Source organism: Rousettus aegyptiacus, unplaced genomic scaffold, assembly GCF_014176215.1.
Source record: "Rousettus aegyptiacus isolate mRouAeg1 unplaced genomic scaffold, mRouAeg1.p scaffold_m13_p_8, whole genome shotgun sequence".
Classification (NCBI taxonomy): domain Eukaryota; kingdom Metazoa; phylum Chordata; class Mammalia; order Chiroptera; family Pteropodidae; genus Rousettus; species Rousettus aegyptiacus.
The window spans coordinates 71,639,744-71,654,827 of record NW_023416311.1 but is presented as its reverse complement, the minus strand read 5'-3'; the positions used below and the strand labels follow the sequence as shown (position 1 = coordinate 71,654,827).

General features: G+C 38.4%; 1 protein-coding gene across 1 annotated transcript in view; it reads left to right on the top strand.

Moving 5' to 3' along the window:
- MAP1B (microtubule associated protein 1B) overlaps positions 1-15,084 on the top strand; it is an 89,293-nt gene that overhangs the window by 2,015 nt on the left and 72,194 nt on the right. Inside the window, exon 2 of the mRNA XM_016122184.2 lies at positions 6,618-6,719. Coding sequence (XP_015977670.1) covers positions 6,618-6,719 — 102 coding nt within the window. The remainder of the gene's footprint in view (positions 1-6,617; positions 6,720-15,084) is intronic.

Genomic DNA, 15,084 nt, shown 5'->3' with positions numbered 1-15,084 from the left:
CCGCTTGTCCCCAGAACAAAAGGCTGCAAGGGTGGGGACTGGAGTTGCAGACCTGCTTCTTTGTTTAACTTTAAAGCACTGATTTTTTCTTTCAGCTAAAACCAAAAAACAAAAAAACAAAAAACCAAAAAAAAAAAAGAAAAAAACAGAAAAAGAAAAAGTGAGCAGAATTAAGACGTGTTATTTTATTCGAAAAGAATTCAAGAATAAGAGATTTCGGTAATGAAATGCCTTATAGACATTTCAATAACCCTTATTTTCAAACTATAGGCTATTAATCTGATCTGTTCTAATTCAGTTCATTTGAACATTTTCTCGGAAAATTTCACACGTACTTACTTTGGGTGTGGCTACTGTATGAATCAATGACTTTGGATTTTTTTTAAAAAAATTTTTGGCAGCACCATTGCCAGGGAATAATAATACATTAGTAGGTGGTTTTCTATCTATGAAATGTTTATAACCACCCGATGTGGTGCCAGGAAAGGGAGCATCACCCCCATTTTAGAGATGGGGCCCCAGAGAGGCAAGAAGAATAAGGCGACTGGCTCAAGGTCACACCACTCCTAAGTGAACAGAAGTGCCACCACGGTAGCATCTCTGGCTTTCCGGCCCTGTCATGGTAGTGCAGGGCAGGCCAATACTAGAGGGAGATCAAACAGCAGTTTTCAGACGTTGCCTTTGTATAGTCATCCACTTGCGGGCTGCACCCCATGCAGGGAGATGGCTCAGAAATCACCTTCTGAGCGTAATTGCCTTCCGGCTTGATACTTTGCTCATCCTCCTTTCAGTATCCCATTCCTCAGGGGTTCGTTTATTCCAGCCTCTTTTGTTTGAGGATAAAATCTAAGACACATCTAAGTACTGCTGTGAAACACCTTCTGTCTTTATTCTTTTTTCCACTATTAGCTCTTAGCTATAAAGTTCAGATTTGTCTTCCTGACTTTTTTTAGTTTTAAAAGATTTTGTTGAAGTAGTATAGAGAGAGGAAAAAGGCACAAATCATAGATAAGGAGCTCAGTGAATTTTCACAAAATGAACATACCCATGTCACCTGAATCAAGAACCAGACATTACTAGAAACCTAGAAGCCCCTCATGTTCCCTTTGCAATCACCATGTCTTCCTGAATTCCTAATTTGGTCAAGTTTTTGTCTGAAACTCTGAAATGGCTATATTGAGCCCATTAAAAATCAGCCAAGTCAGTGAGCAGAGCTGTTTCCTTATGCGCAGTAACAGATGCTGCTTTTCCTCTGGAGATTGCTCTCCAGAGTCCTGGGGTCTCAGATGCAGCTCTAGCTGCAGGGCCTTCCAGTGCTAAGTGCTTCCATAGCTTTTTGGACAGTCCGAGATGACTTAGCAATAGGACAGCCTGGCTGTTTCCTCTGCCTAACACGCTGCTGCCTCAGCCTTCACGTCCCAGCTGGGCCTCCTCCAGAGGTCACTCTGATACCGCTGCTGTTGCTTGTTGGTGCCTGTGGGCTGCGTTCTGTGAAGCAAGATGGAGATGCTCCAGGGGGTTGGTTTGGCTCTGACTGTGTGTTGCAGGCTGGGAAAACAGTTCAGCATCTGTTACTCTCTCTACCTCTTTGCCCTTCCAACTTAACTGATGATGCTCTGTGGGTTTGGTGACCCTGGTGACTTGGATTTTTACCATCTGATTATTGAAGCTTAGAGACTCAACCTGTAGGAAGATGGTAGTAATGCAGTAAATCAGTGGGCCCGAAACATCCCAATGTGGATGCTTAGTAAATGCTTCTTGAAAACAAGGAAAAGAGACTGTATTCAAAAAGCGTAATGTAGGGTTTGGTCATTTCTTCTCAAGTTTGAAACAATAGTCTTTCCTCAGACTGAACTAGCGTTATTTAGTTAGTTTGCAGGACTTTATGCCAAACCATTGTCATTACCACCACTACTGCTCCTTGGCGCCTCTTCTGTCTCCTTCCTAATTAGCCCTCAACATGGACCTAACAGCTCTCCCATTTTTAGCAAAGCCCCAACTCCTCCAATTTGTTTTAGGACTACATATATCCATGCCTTGCAAATTGAATTCTAGAGCCTTGCGATAGTTTCATTGCTTCATTTTATTGTTTTAAAGGAATACTAAGCTCCAGTTTGATGCTTTCAATTACTATCAAAGAGCATAATTTTCCTCTAGTTAACATTAGGAATTAGCAAGATTGTTCATAAAAAGATAGGCATGTGTGACCTCTACCACCCTGGGTTTTTAGGTGTAGGTTTAGCTGATTACATTGTAACTTTCTGTTGTCACTTTATTGAATATTTTTAGTCTAAGATGTCTAAGATAGTTATGAACTCAGGAAAGTTTAGGGTTTGGTTTTCACTTTATTTTAGCAGTAAAAAATCAACACATGGTGGGAATTAAAAGAAACTTTAGAGAGTATCTTTATACTTTTCAAAGTCAAAGGCAGGTAAATTTCTTGCACTACTTAATTGGTATTATCTACTAAGGGTTCTATGACCCATGCTGAAACTTAAGCCAGTCCCCAATTGTAAGGTCATTAAATTGATGATTTATTGTTAATCTTCTCTAAAAGCTTACTATTCAAATAAGTTCTAACTTTTAGACCAATAAATATATTATTATAAATCACTTCTTTTGTTTGTTTTTAATGTGAGATGCTGAGACCTAGATTATCACTAGTGTTTTGAAATGATGTGCTCTATATCTAAGATATTGTTTGTATTATACACAACATGTATATTATGAACCTCAAGTTGTTGGCTTGAAAAAAGAAGAAAGCACATTAAAGGTTAGGTCACGGGAAAAATAGGAAAATTTCTCAGAAATAAAACCTTGAATTTAGCATTTCCTTTCTTTTAACTCTGTTTCTTTAGTTTATGATTCTAATATGACTTTAGATCACTTTTAGCATAGTTTTACAAATAGAATCTTACGGTTTTAGGTTAATCATTTAGACACTTGCAAAAAATATTCAAAAGCCTATTTTTCAGAGAGAGCAACTGAAGCTCATAGAGGAATATCAACTTGTCAAAGGCCCAAATAACTATCAGATAGACTCCATGTGCTATTTCAACATGCAATGCGTGGTAATTTTCTGCTTTCTTCAATTTCCTGTCCTTTTAAGAATATAGATTTTAGCTTTTAAATGAGAGGTGCTTTTTAAAAAATTGTTGGTTTTATTAAATAATCTGAAAAATGCTTCCATCACTGTTAAACTTGGCCAGATCTAACCTGTATAAAGTAAGGGAACCTGGCTCCTCATTGCTCACCCTGACTTCTTCTGTAATAACCACTAAATAAATAATTATAACACACACACACACAACCTTTTTCTTTTTTCCATCTTTAAACTTCATGTGCACTTTAAACCTCCCTTTGGTACACTACTGTGCCTTAAGGACAGTGAAGTGAGATGGGAAGATCCTTTGTTATCCCTGGTTACAGTGGCTGGAGAACTAGCTGACAGAGTAATGGCACTCCCTTCCAGGGTTAAGCCACAGCCTCGGAATAGTGGGGAGAGTTCTCAGGATGCCTGTCCATGGGCCAATCTCCCAGGGGTGACAGATGCCATCTGGACCCAGAAATTTAAAAAGTAGAGATTGATCTTCAAATGGTGGAGTTGTCTTGTTTTGCCCCCAAGTAGGTAAGCCAGTAAGGGGCACAGTCTTCATAGAGTGCTGGAAAAGCGAAGTCTCAGGGAAGAGCTTGACCTGGCATTTACTGGGGGGATTGTCAAAAAAGGGGCCAGGATGTATCATGGCTTCTCTACAACCCATCAGGGAATGAGATGACCCGCTTCTGAATGCCTCTTCAGAGTGACCTGTTTTCTGAAAGCCAACACCCCACTACTCTCTCCAGCCATGAATTAAGAGAAGGGAGAATGTAGGAAGGGCTATAGAAAACATTTTTTTTTTGTCTTATGAGCTTTAGAGGGCTCACTAATGGCTTCCTCTTACACACAAAGGGGAGGTACATAAACCTGATAAATGCAGTATGAACTTTCACTGAGAAATACTGTTTCCCCTTACTAATATTATCCAGTAGAAGACACAAAATAATTACAAAGCATTTTATTTATAAAATTGGTATAGAAAGTGGCCTGGTTCCAAAAATTTCCTTTCAAACTAAAATAACTAGTAAATCCATTGTAACCTTTATTTTATAAGTGGTAGTACTGATTATACATTGTTAAGAAATAATTTGGCTAGAAATTGCTCCCTTGAAAAGAGAACCTTAAATTTTTAGTTTCATTGGATGTGTAAAAATGAGAAATATTTTATCAGCTTTTTACTAGGGTATTTCAAAAATTACTAAGTGTTTTTATCTACTATTTCTTACTTTTTCCATTGCTCAATTCTAAATCATACAACCAAGAGTTTATGAAGTGTAAAGCAAGCATTTAATTGCATGTGTCATGACAAGTTAATTGAAGCCAAGGGGAAAATGGCAAACAACAATGTAAGAGCAAGTCTGTGTATAACCCTAAATGAAGTCATTCAAATGATGTAGCAGTTTGGACATTACTTAGAACAAAGGCGGAAAAATTGTATGAATTTAATTTAAATACAAATGTCTCATTATTAACTTACTGACCCAACTTGACAAGCCAGAAGACAAAGTAGAGCTCAGACCTGAAGCACAGAGAATCCAGTCAACAATTACTAATGAAGCAGCCCAGACAGGAGTGTGACGATTTTTCACACTAGATGAGTATATAGCGTTCATATAGGTTGAAGTAAAATATTCTAATGAATTCAGACCTCTCAACCTGTCAAGCTTTCTGTGAAACAAAAACCCATTTATCATTTCAGCACTAAAAGGATCCACAAAATCTCAACATGCCTTTCTTGTTAAAATTTAAATGTTCCATTAGCGCAAATGCAAACTGAGGCTGTTAATGTTTCCAGGGAGACCCATAAAATTCTCCCTCATAATTTAGCCTCTTTAGGAATGTTAACTCTTTCACACCTGAATTCTTCTCATGGATGTATGAGATATTTTTACCTCTATTTATTGGACATACATCTTTTGGAAAATATTCTCCATAGTCAAAAAGATATTTGGTGTATAATCTGAAGATATTTTGATGTGTACACTCAGCTGAGATTCTAGAATCTTTTTATAATGTGTGTGTATGAGTATGTGTGTGTGTGTGTGTGTTTACAGGCACACATCTATGTATGCATGCATGTATGAATCTGTTCATTTATCTGCATGTATGAATCTGTTTATCTATCTATCTATCTACCTTGATTCTTTGCAGGGTAGGAAGACTGAACAGGATATAAATGGGAGTAAATGCAGATATGCATTAACAATTTAGAGGTGTTTTTAAATAACACTGCCATTTATACTCTCAAGTCTGTATGCATGACTAATGACTAGCAAAAATTATTAAACGGATGGATGTTTACTTAGAGATAGTTCACCCACTCTGTTATACCTAGATCTTCATGCCTCCGCCTTAGTAGGTATGCAATAAATAATTGTTCAGAGGTTTGTTCCTGGCAATTAGGGATGCTCCATCCAAGGGTACAATCATAGATACTACATACTGGCTCTACCATGAGCTGTCTTTTTGGGGAAAATACAAAAATATATAAAAATATACTCCAGAGTTTCATGGTTCCCCAGTTTTCCCTGGCTTGCTCCCCAGATCTCCCTTCTTTGATGTCCTCTGGGTGCCCCTCTAGCTATCCCTTTTGGGAGGCGGGATTGAGGAGGGCAGAGGGAGGAAAAAGAAAGAGACTAGAGAGGTAGGGCTCTGGCACTCCTTATCTCGGTGTTCCTCACCCCAGCTTCCAGCCTAGTGAATGGAAACCTGAACTTCTGTGAGCATAGACAGTTCATGGCCCTCAGTTTTTTAGAAAGTTTATAAAGTATAAAATGTTGCCACATTTCTTTGCCTTTGGATAAGAAAATTCAACACAGCTAACAATCGTGAATGAAAGAGCTGCTTGCTAAGCTATTCAGGTAAAAGAAAAACCTAGGAGGACAGACAGGCCAAGTCTTGAAGACTGAGATCCAGTCTTTTTATATAAGATAACAAATTTTGCATTGATATCCAGGGGTTGAGAAACCAAGGTCAAAAATGGGATGAGTAAAAAAAAGAAAACTATATGTGTACACAGAATGTTTATGAACGCTAAAAAAACCATCATTTTAAAAACAAAGGCTTGGACTTAGATGTCAGCCCCCATATCTCTTTCCCACATCTCATCCTACATTTTCTTGCCACTTACAAGTGGATCCTGGGAAAGCCAGAGATTGTCTGGTGGCCTCTTAACTGCTACAGAACTCGCCATCTTCCTGTCCTTTCTATTCCCTCCTTGGAGTACAGCCTGTCATTTTCCTAATAACTGTTTTCTTTCCTCTCTCAGAAAAGTGGCATTTATGTTTTTATGAGGGGCAGAAGTTCAGTCCACGCTGCTGGTTATCCCTCCCTTGTGGCCTGGTGGAGAGACCTCCCTAGCCCTCCCATTTTGTGGGCATCCACTGCTTATCACCAAGCTCTTCAGAAAAGGAGTTTCCTCACCCTCCCTTAAAGCCTGAGAGGTGTTACAGTGATGTTTTCCAAACCATTCTGAAATGACTAACTGAAAGTTGTCACCTGTCTTCCTTTCCCTCCTTAGGAATCCGATCATGGGACACAAACCTGATTGAATGCAACTTAGACCAAGAACTGAAACTTTTTGTATCCCGACACTCGGCAAGATTCTCTCCTGAGGTCCCAGGTGAGGCTTTGGTTCAATATTCCTTAACCTAGAATTTGAAAGGATGAGGAAACAGGCCATTGGCGAGAAAACTTTGCCTGGGAATCAAAAAAGACTTTCTCTTTTTGCTAAAAGATTCTTTGTATTTGTTATTATCTACTAGGTTAGCCAGAAGCTATGTTTTGAGAAAGTCAACTCTAAGTTATTGCTATGTGGGTTATATATTTTGTGGATTCTTAGAAGGTTTTAAGTTCTGGGGTAAATTTTTTCATTATTCTAGGACCTTAAGGGATTGCCAACTATTTAAATGTTAATTTTACTCAAACGAAATTATGAATACAAATTGGATGCCTCCAGAATCCCACAACCTTCCTTCTTCACCCACAAAAGGAAACATCTGCATTTCAAAATGAAATATACATCATCATTTCATTGTGGCAGTATCACCCACTTTTCTTAGTGTGGGTAAAAAAAAATCTAAAATTCCAAACTGCCGTTAAAATAGCTTTTCTTTCATAGATGAAAAAGAATTCTACAGTAAAATTAAAGGTAAGGATGCAAAAATTTGTCATATGTGAAGATGCTACCATTAACCAGCTACCTCACTGGGACTGTACCTTGACTTCTAAGACTGGGGATGTAGTCAGACTCACCCATCTTGTCTTTCTCTTGTGAGTGGTGACCCATGTTTCTCCCAATTGGTCACATTTAGGATTATGAACACAATTGCTGGCCCATAAATACTCCAAACCTAGGACATATTTCTCCAAAGCTTTGTCATTGATCCATCATAGATAATGTATTGGATTTTATTTCTTGAATATTACTTAAATTTTATGTGAAAAAGCAAAGAAAACTTATCCATCTGTATGATGTTGTTGTGTGATTGCTGATTTTATTGTCATCGATATAAAATCGGAAATGAGGTTCAGGCTTTTTTTTTGACTGATCACATCATATTCAATTAGCCTGGTACATACTGAAATTTGAAGCCACTTACAGAATGCTGTTACCTTCATGAATCATACTTGGCTATAGCAGTATACTCATGAGACTGTCTCTGTTCTTCTCTTTGAGTTTGATATTAGGGTAAAATCTCACACATTCTAGTTATCAAAGGATTTGTAGCTTTCAAGCATGGAATTGAGTAAATGTGTTAAGAAAAACATAGCAAGAATTGGCTCATTAAAAGTTAAACCTGCTGCAAAGCCAGGCGAAAAATCAGCTCTTAAGTATCTTTGCACTGAGAAAAAAAAAGAGAATGATCCAGACACTATCAGACAACACATGATTTGGTAAAGTAAAGGTACAGTATATGATTGTTACTGTGTTGTGTTTTTATGTCTTGTACATCTATCTTCTCAACTTTTGAAATCATCTCACAAAAAGAAAAATAAGGGATGTACCTTCTTCCTACAAGTCTGTTTCAAAATGTAAAATTCAAGCTTTTATTCTTTCTCTTTAGGTCGTTCTGGCTTTTTTTACTACTACTGTTTATAAGACTACTTTTTTTTCCAAGCGAGGCCTGTGATTTCCATTGTGTTCATTCCTACTTGGATTAACATTACAGAGTGACAGTTGTGTATTGCAGAATGAAAGGCTGCAAGAATTGCTCAAGAATTAACCATTTTTGGACCAAAGACTCTGTATTACTTTAGTGGACTAGGAAGGTCAGGTTCCCACCAACCACCCAAAACAAACACTACTTTGGCTTAATACACCCCAATCTCCCTCCTTTTCCTGATGTCACCTGCAGTAAAGATTGGTTACCTACCTAGTCCTATCAGTGCTGAGCTAGATTCTGCGTCTAGAGAGCGCTTATGAAAGACTGGCGGTGGCCTCGATGCAGCTAACAGCTCGTACAGGCAGCACAACCAAATTTGTTTCCTTGTACTAGTTTACCTCTGTACTGGTGTTTAAACATGGTTTTGAGGTTCGTCATGTACTATCCTAAAATTTTTATTTAAATATTATAGCATGTTTTTTGTACCTTACTCATGTTGGATGAGAATCATTTTTATGTCCTACCATAAGAGTAGAGCTAGGCTTACCATGCTTCATTCTCCATTCTTATTTGCATCTTTCCCTAATTGAACTTTAGATCTTCCTACATATGCCAGTAGAGGAGGATATCTCCTAGGGGTTATAGGAAGTACACCATGATTATCTGTGTTAGACATCATTTCAAAACAACAAATACAAATCATTTCTAGTACAAGGGACATGAGAAGGAAAGTTAATTGTCTTTTTCCCGTTATTGTGCCACTTCTTCCAGTTAAAATAATTTCAAAATTTTTGAGAAATCAAATCCTCCCTAGCAACATAACATAATAATTAAGAGTGTAGTTTCTGGATCCTAGCTCTAACACTTATTTGCTATAGAATCTTGGACAAGTTACTTAATCACTAATCAGTTTATTGTTTGTAAAAAAGGGACAATCATTTTTATCTCATAGAATTTTCCTGAGGATCAAATGCATTAATACATGTAAAGATCTTAAAACAGTACTCGTTCCGTGGCAAAATAATAAACATAAGCTAGTGTTAAAATTGTCTCCGTTGTTGAAAATCTATTTGCTTTGTATAGTTGGTGATTATTATTATCGATGGGAAATGCTGGCTTTAGATATTGGCTGGCTTCCTTTTTGTAATGACATTAAAATTTGTGTTAAAGATGTTTCTCAGAGAAGCAAATGCTTTCAGCATTATCAGAAAGAACTGCTGATTATATGTAAGGGGTAGCAACATTCTATGACTGAGTTTAGGAAGGTCCTTTGGATATGAGAGCAGAAAGGAAGCAATGCATTAAGGTGTTGGCAGAGCAGAACCTTAGGACAAGGTTAGAGACCATTTGCAAAATGGTCTTGTTGGTACCCATGTGAGGATGCTGATGTGGGTGAGGGTTCTAGTCTGCTTTCTCACTATCAGTGATAATCAGTGTAGGGGAGGAAAAATTTTCCTCTATGCTTATGAGTTCTGATTTAGTTGGTCTATTAATTAAATTGACATAATACAGATTAACAAGAGAATTAATACTGATTCACATAATACAGATTAACTTCACAAAGACAATGAGACTCAATAGCAAGTTGGGTAGTTGAGGGTCATGTGCCAGCCTGAGCTAAGGAATAGAATAAGGGTCTGGAGCTTCAAAGGGAAGGAGGGTAATTCACGAGACAATAAGAGAAGCAGATATTTGCTAATTAGATGTTTGCTTGGCCAAAAAGGTATGTCATTCAGGTAAAAGTCATCTTTGGCAATAGCTCTTTCTATGAGCTAGGCCCCATAATTAAATCCTTCTAGGTAGGTAAGGGCAAAGTAAAAGTTTTTCTTGAGTCTGCTAGGTCTTGCCTTCAGTTAAAAAAAATCCACATGCAAAAGCGGCGTGTTTCGGGGTCATGTATTCTGCTTCTCTTCAATGCGCAACCTCTTCCACTTCGTTCTACTACTCAATTCTTTTGTCTACAAGTGACTATAGACTTTGCCAGTTTTAAGAAATCAAGATTTCTGTGGTCTATTTTCTTAGTTAACTGAATAAATAGTAAGAATGTGGCATATTTACATTTTGTCACTAGTTTTATAACTCCCAAATCACATTCACCAAAACCTTCGTACAATGTGATTGATTTTGTAATGTGTATATGGGTGGTTCTGTTTAGGAACCCATGCCTGTTCTCCAGAAGGTAAACAAACCACAGCTGAGCATCCTCAGATTTTTGCTGAGTGACTGCTAATGATATCTGGCCTCAAGACTGGTTTTTGATGGAGAATTTAAACCAAGCCCCTTGAATTTAAGTCATGCGAATCTTTTACTCCCTTTGACATTAATTAAGCAGAGTTTTACAATATTTGCCAGTAGAATGATAAGAAAATGCTAAAATGCCCTTAGCGAAGGTCTAAGAATATTTTCAGTCGTCTCCTTTCTCTGTCTAGACTTGTATGTTTAGTCTGTCATTGCACAGAATTGTAGCCTAATTGTATGTGCCTAGAATGCATCAACTGCTCTATGACAGGGAGTAATGAATGTGTTTTCAGCCCAGCTCCCAACCTTTAAACAATAAAGCACACAGATGTATGTTCAGCTGCATTCAAGAGGCTGACTTAACCCTCAAGGAGCCCTTGATTTCAGAGGGAATGGGGATCCTTTATCCCCATGTTTTCTCCCTCAGGGGTGTATGCACAGGGACAGGTACTTGCCCACATGTCCACACCACTCAGCTCACCTTTTCTGATTGCATCATCTAAGGTTATGGGAAGAATCCTAGTATTAGAAGAAAAGGACAGATGGAGAGTCTCACTTTTGTTGAAGCAACCAGACCCCCTGTTTAACATCCACTGAGGTCATAGCTGCTTGCCTGGGAAGGGGACTTCCATTTTAATGCAAATTACTTGCCTTTCTTCCACATGCCCCCTGCCCTCAGCCTTCCCTGCCCGGCTGGGTTGAAGTCAGCAGAGTAAGCAGCAGCCCCTCCCGCCCTCTGCTCCTGCCCCAGTGCTCCCATTCACACGTTGCTTGGTCGCCCCCACTTGCATTCATTCCTTTGACGTGGTGAGAGAGCCAAACTTTCCAAGGAGAAGAACCAGAACTTTGTAGTGTGCACATCACAAGGTATAATTCCTGCAAGGTTTACATTTCGCTCAGAATCCTCACACACAAATGTATTTTTTTTTTCTGGTGCAGATGTGGCCAACAAAAAGGAAAAACAAGGTGTTTCATTGACACTTAGATGCCTTCATTTTGGGGGGCTGTTGATGGCTCATTCAGACCACCCTAGCAATACCTATTCATCTCTCTCTCTCTCTCTCTCTTTTTTTTTTTTTTTGGAGTAAAAAAGATGTTCTACTCTACCGATCATAATGGCCCTCAAGCGGTTCCTGATGGGTACTGTGGAACCACTCAACATAGACACGCATAGGCAAGAAGGTGGCAGAAAATGGGCTGCCTGGGCCCAGTATCCATTTGGGGGAATGTCAGTAACCCCTCATTAAATCCAGCTAAGTGCATTCCAGAACAGCTGCTAACACTGCCAAGGAAGAACAGCGTTTCACGCTGAATATCAGGGCTTTTGTCTTCATTGCAGAGACCAAAGAGAGCCCGTGGTTTTTGGTACTAGAGTTTTTTGTTGTTGTTTGTTTTTTGTTTTTAAGCATGCGACATCAGTAAACCACTAAGCATCTATTGTCTCTTTATTCTTTACTGCTTGCTTTTGCACTTTTCTCTCTGGGCCATTTTGTTCAGCATCTATGGACGCATGCTAGAAGTAATGGTGGAAGATGAGGAATAAAGCATAAATTAATAGATTTCTTTAAAAAAAGTCGAGTACTATTTTTGAGTGTTTATTAATAATCAAGAGATTGTAAAGAGATAGATGGAAGAATAAGGTATCTCCACTGTGTATAATTTAGTTGGGAAAATGTCATTCACAGCTTTGGAAAACACTAACGGAGAATGTTTTCTTAATTTACAAACTGCGAGTGTAAATTAAGAGAGAGAGAGAGATTGAGATTTACTGGAATTCCTAAACAAGTGAAGGGAAGAGAATGAAGATTATAAAAAGCATTTCATTTTCATTGCTCAACCACAGATTTAGTCGCAGTGACAAAGGTTACCCAGGTACCAGCACTCTCCCCCACCCAGCTGAAACCCAATACTAATTAAATGCTACCCAGGCAACCATCAAGCATCCCAAAACATCATACTCCAGGGCTTAGCTTTTGTTTTCTCTGCTGTGGTCTATGGGTAATTTCTATTGCCTAGGAAGTCAGATTTCCTTGGTCGTAGAAAAATGTGAGCAAGAAAAAGTGCCCCTGGGGAAGTACACTTAAAAATGACCACAGGGACTGGAGAAATTAACATAAACACAAGACAAAAATAATGTTATTTTACTAAACTGTCCCGGCCCATGTTAAAGACTTGCCTGTAGTCCAGACTGGCGAGATAACTGCTGATGGAAAATGCAACAAGAGAGTCTACCCATGATTTAATCGCTGCTCGGCCTTTTGGCTAAGATCAAGTGTACACACGATTTAAAAATGAAATTATCTAATTAAAAACAAACAAACAAAAAGCCCAGGGAAGGTGGTATTTTGTTGCATGTGGCTTCTGTCTGTAGTCGTACACCTCATTTTAAAGACTCAACTGAGAACTGAGATTTCCTCTAAAAATTGCCTTGTAGGGTTAATCGTCTAAGGGTTTAAGATAAAAATATGAACATCTTAAGAACTGCCTTGGTTTAGAAAGTCCTTTAAACCTGCCCTTTTTCTGCTCTTTTTTTTTTTTTCTTAATCGAACAGGTTTTTTTGGAGGCTATGAGTAAAGTTGAGCATTTTGGGCAAATTTACAAATTCCTTGTTTGTATCTCATATGATAGCCTGGGGAAGGAACAGGCGCTACCCTGAGGGAGCGTCCATTTTGAGTACACCTTGCCCCAAGGACACACTGCTCCATATAGATGTTGCTTTTTGGTTACTAAAGTATCAGTCAATGGAAATGTCACATTTGAAGAAGTTAATTTGATAGTAATAAAACTAAAGATGGAAAATATTTTGCAACCCCGACCAAGAACACTCTTGGTGCATAACTTGTCAGCCATTTTGAAAAGGTGTTCTCTGCCTTCTGAACTCTCACCTAGAAGTTTTGGCATTTGTGAAAGACCTGCAAAACAGGAGTGAAAACTGCTTGATAAAAAACTCCTCCCCTTTTAGTGTGTGTGTGTGAGTGTGTGTGTGTGTGTGTGAGAGAGAGAGAGAGAGAGAATAGTGAGAGGAGAGAGGGAGGGAGGGAGGGCAGGGAGGGATACCTTATCTTCTGATCCATTTAGTAGGAGATAATCTTTTCACAGTATATGGTATATCTTTTTAGAAACTGTCCTATTATCAGTCAATCTGGGATTAAATATTTATATAGTAGTTCCTGTAGCAAGACACTGTTCCAGTTCGTAACTCTGTGCAGGCCATAAGATGTATGAGTAATCCTGTCCTGAGAGTTATTTACAACTGAGCATGGCAATAAGGTGGCTAATAGAATAAGTTAGTGTATAATATGTGTCAAATGAGAATTTTGCAGAAGGATACTTCTGTAAATTCTGTTCAGGCTATTTTTTTAAATGTACACACATAAGAAATATGCACTAAAATCATTATCTACACAAATCGAAGCAGAAATACAACAGAACCAATGCGCTAGATTCGCTTTGTGACCAAGGACTTTTGGATCCAAACTGAATTAATTATTCCTTAGTTCAGAGCTACATTTTAAGGTAAGCCCTTTAATTTAATTATGAAAAGATGAAATTGTTATTTTAAGGAGTCACCCCCTCCCAAAACACTTGAGAAGAAAACTGAACTGAATGTATAGGCTTGATTTCAAGATTGTCTTCATCTTTAAGTGCTGGAACATTATCCCCTGGCAGACTCTGAAGACATTTGGGAGAGGTTGTGAAAGTAAAAGGTTTTATGGAACTCAATTTGAAGTATTTCGTTCACTGCCCTCTGAAGCTAGAGCTGACACTTTGGAGAGCCCCGAGTCAGCTGTTCTTGGATTAGGGGAAACAGGGAGGGGACTTGTGTTGTGAGTTGCTTCTTTCTCCAGAGTCCTGGAAGCTGGACCTAACACAGCCGCTGTGGGTCCACCTGAGACTATTATTGCCTGTGTAGCCCCCTGAAAAGTTGCTGTGAGGCATTCTCTTCGGCAAAATAAAGGACTTAGACAAGATCAGGGTACCTAAAACTTGGTTCTGCCAGCAATTAGTTCTGTAAAACAATAGGTAGTCAATGGGAAAGAATTCCATTGTGAATAAGTCTGGGAACTATGGCATTCTGGATCTTATTCTTTGAGGAGCCATAAAGTATGTAACTATGTAACTGCATGTAAATTTATTTAATTTTGTATAGCCATAAATTTCCTTAACCTATTTGACTAGTCACTCTTAACACCACTCTCTCCCAGAGATTTAGATTTCTCTAGAATACAATTAGGGGAAGGATGGACTAAATGACCTCCAAGTCCCTTCCAGTGTTTATATTCTATGAGTCCATGAATTTTTACTAGATTGCCTCATCACTGACATATAGAAGGGTACTCTTATTTTCTGTTTAAAATGTTCTTCAATCCAGGTTTTAAAATATCAATGAAAAAATTTAGTTTAGAAAATCTGTCTGTTGAATCTGTTAGGATTATTAATTTTAGAGGAAAATGCACAGCTGTGTGACAATTGGGATGATTTTCTAGTTTGGGAATTCTTGGCCCGGGATGATTTTCTAGTTTGGGAATTCTTGGCCCTTGGCTTTTTCCATCTGTCTTTACCTTGCAGACAAACCAAACAAGACACAAGTTAATGGTGTTTTCACAATGCCAAACACCTGCATGAAAAGTATTTCAAAAGTC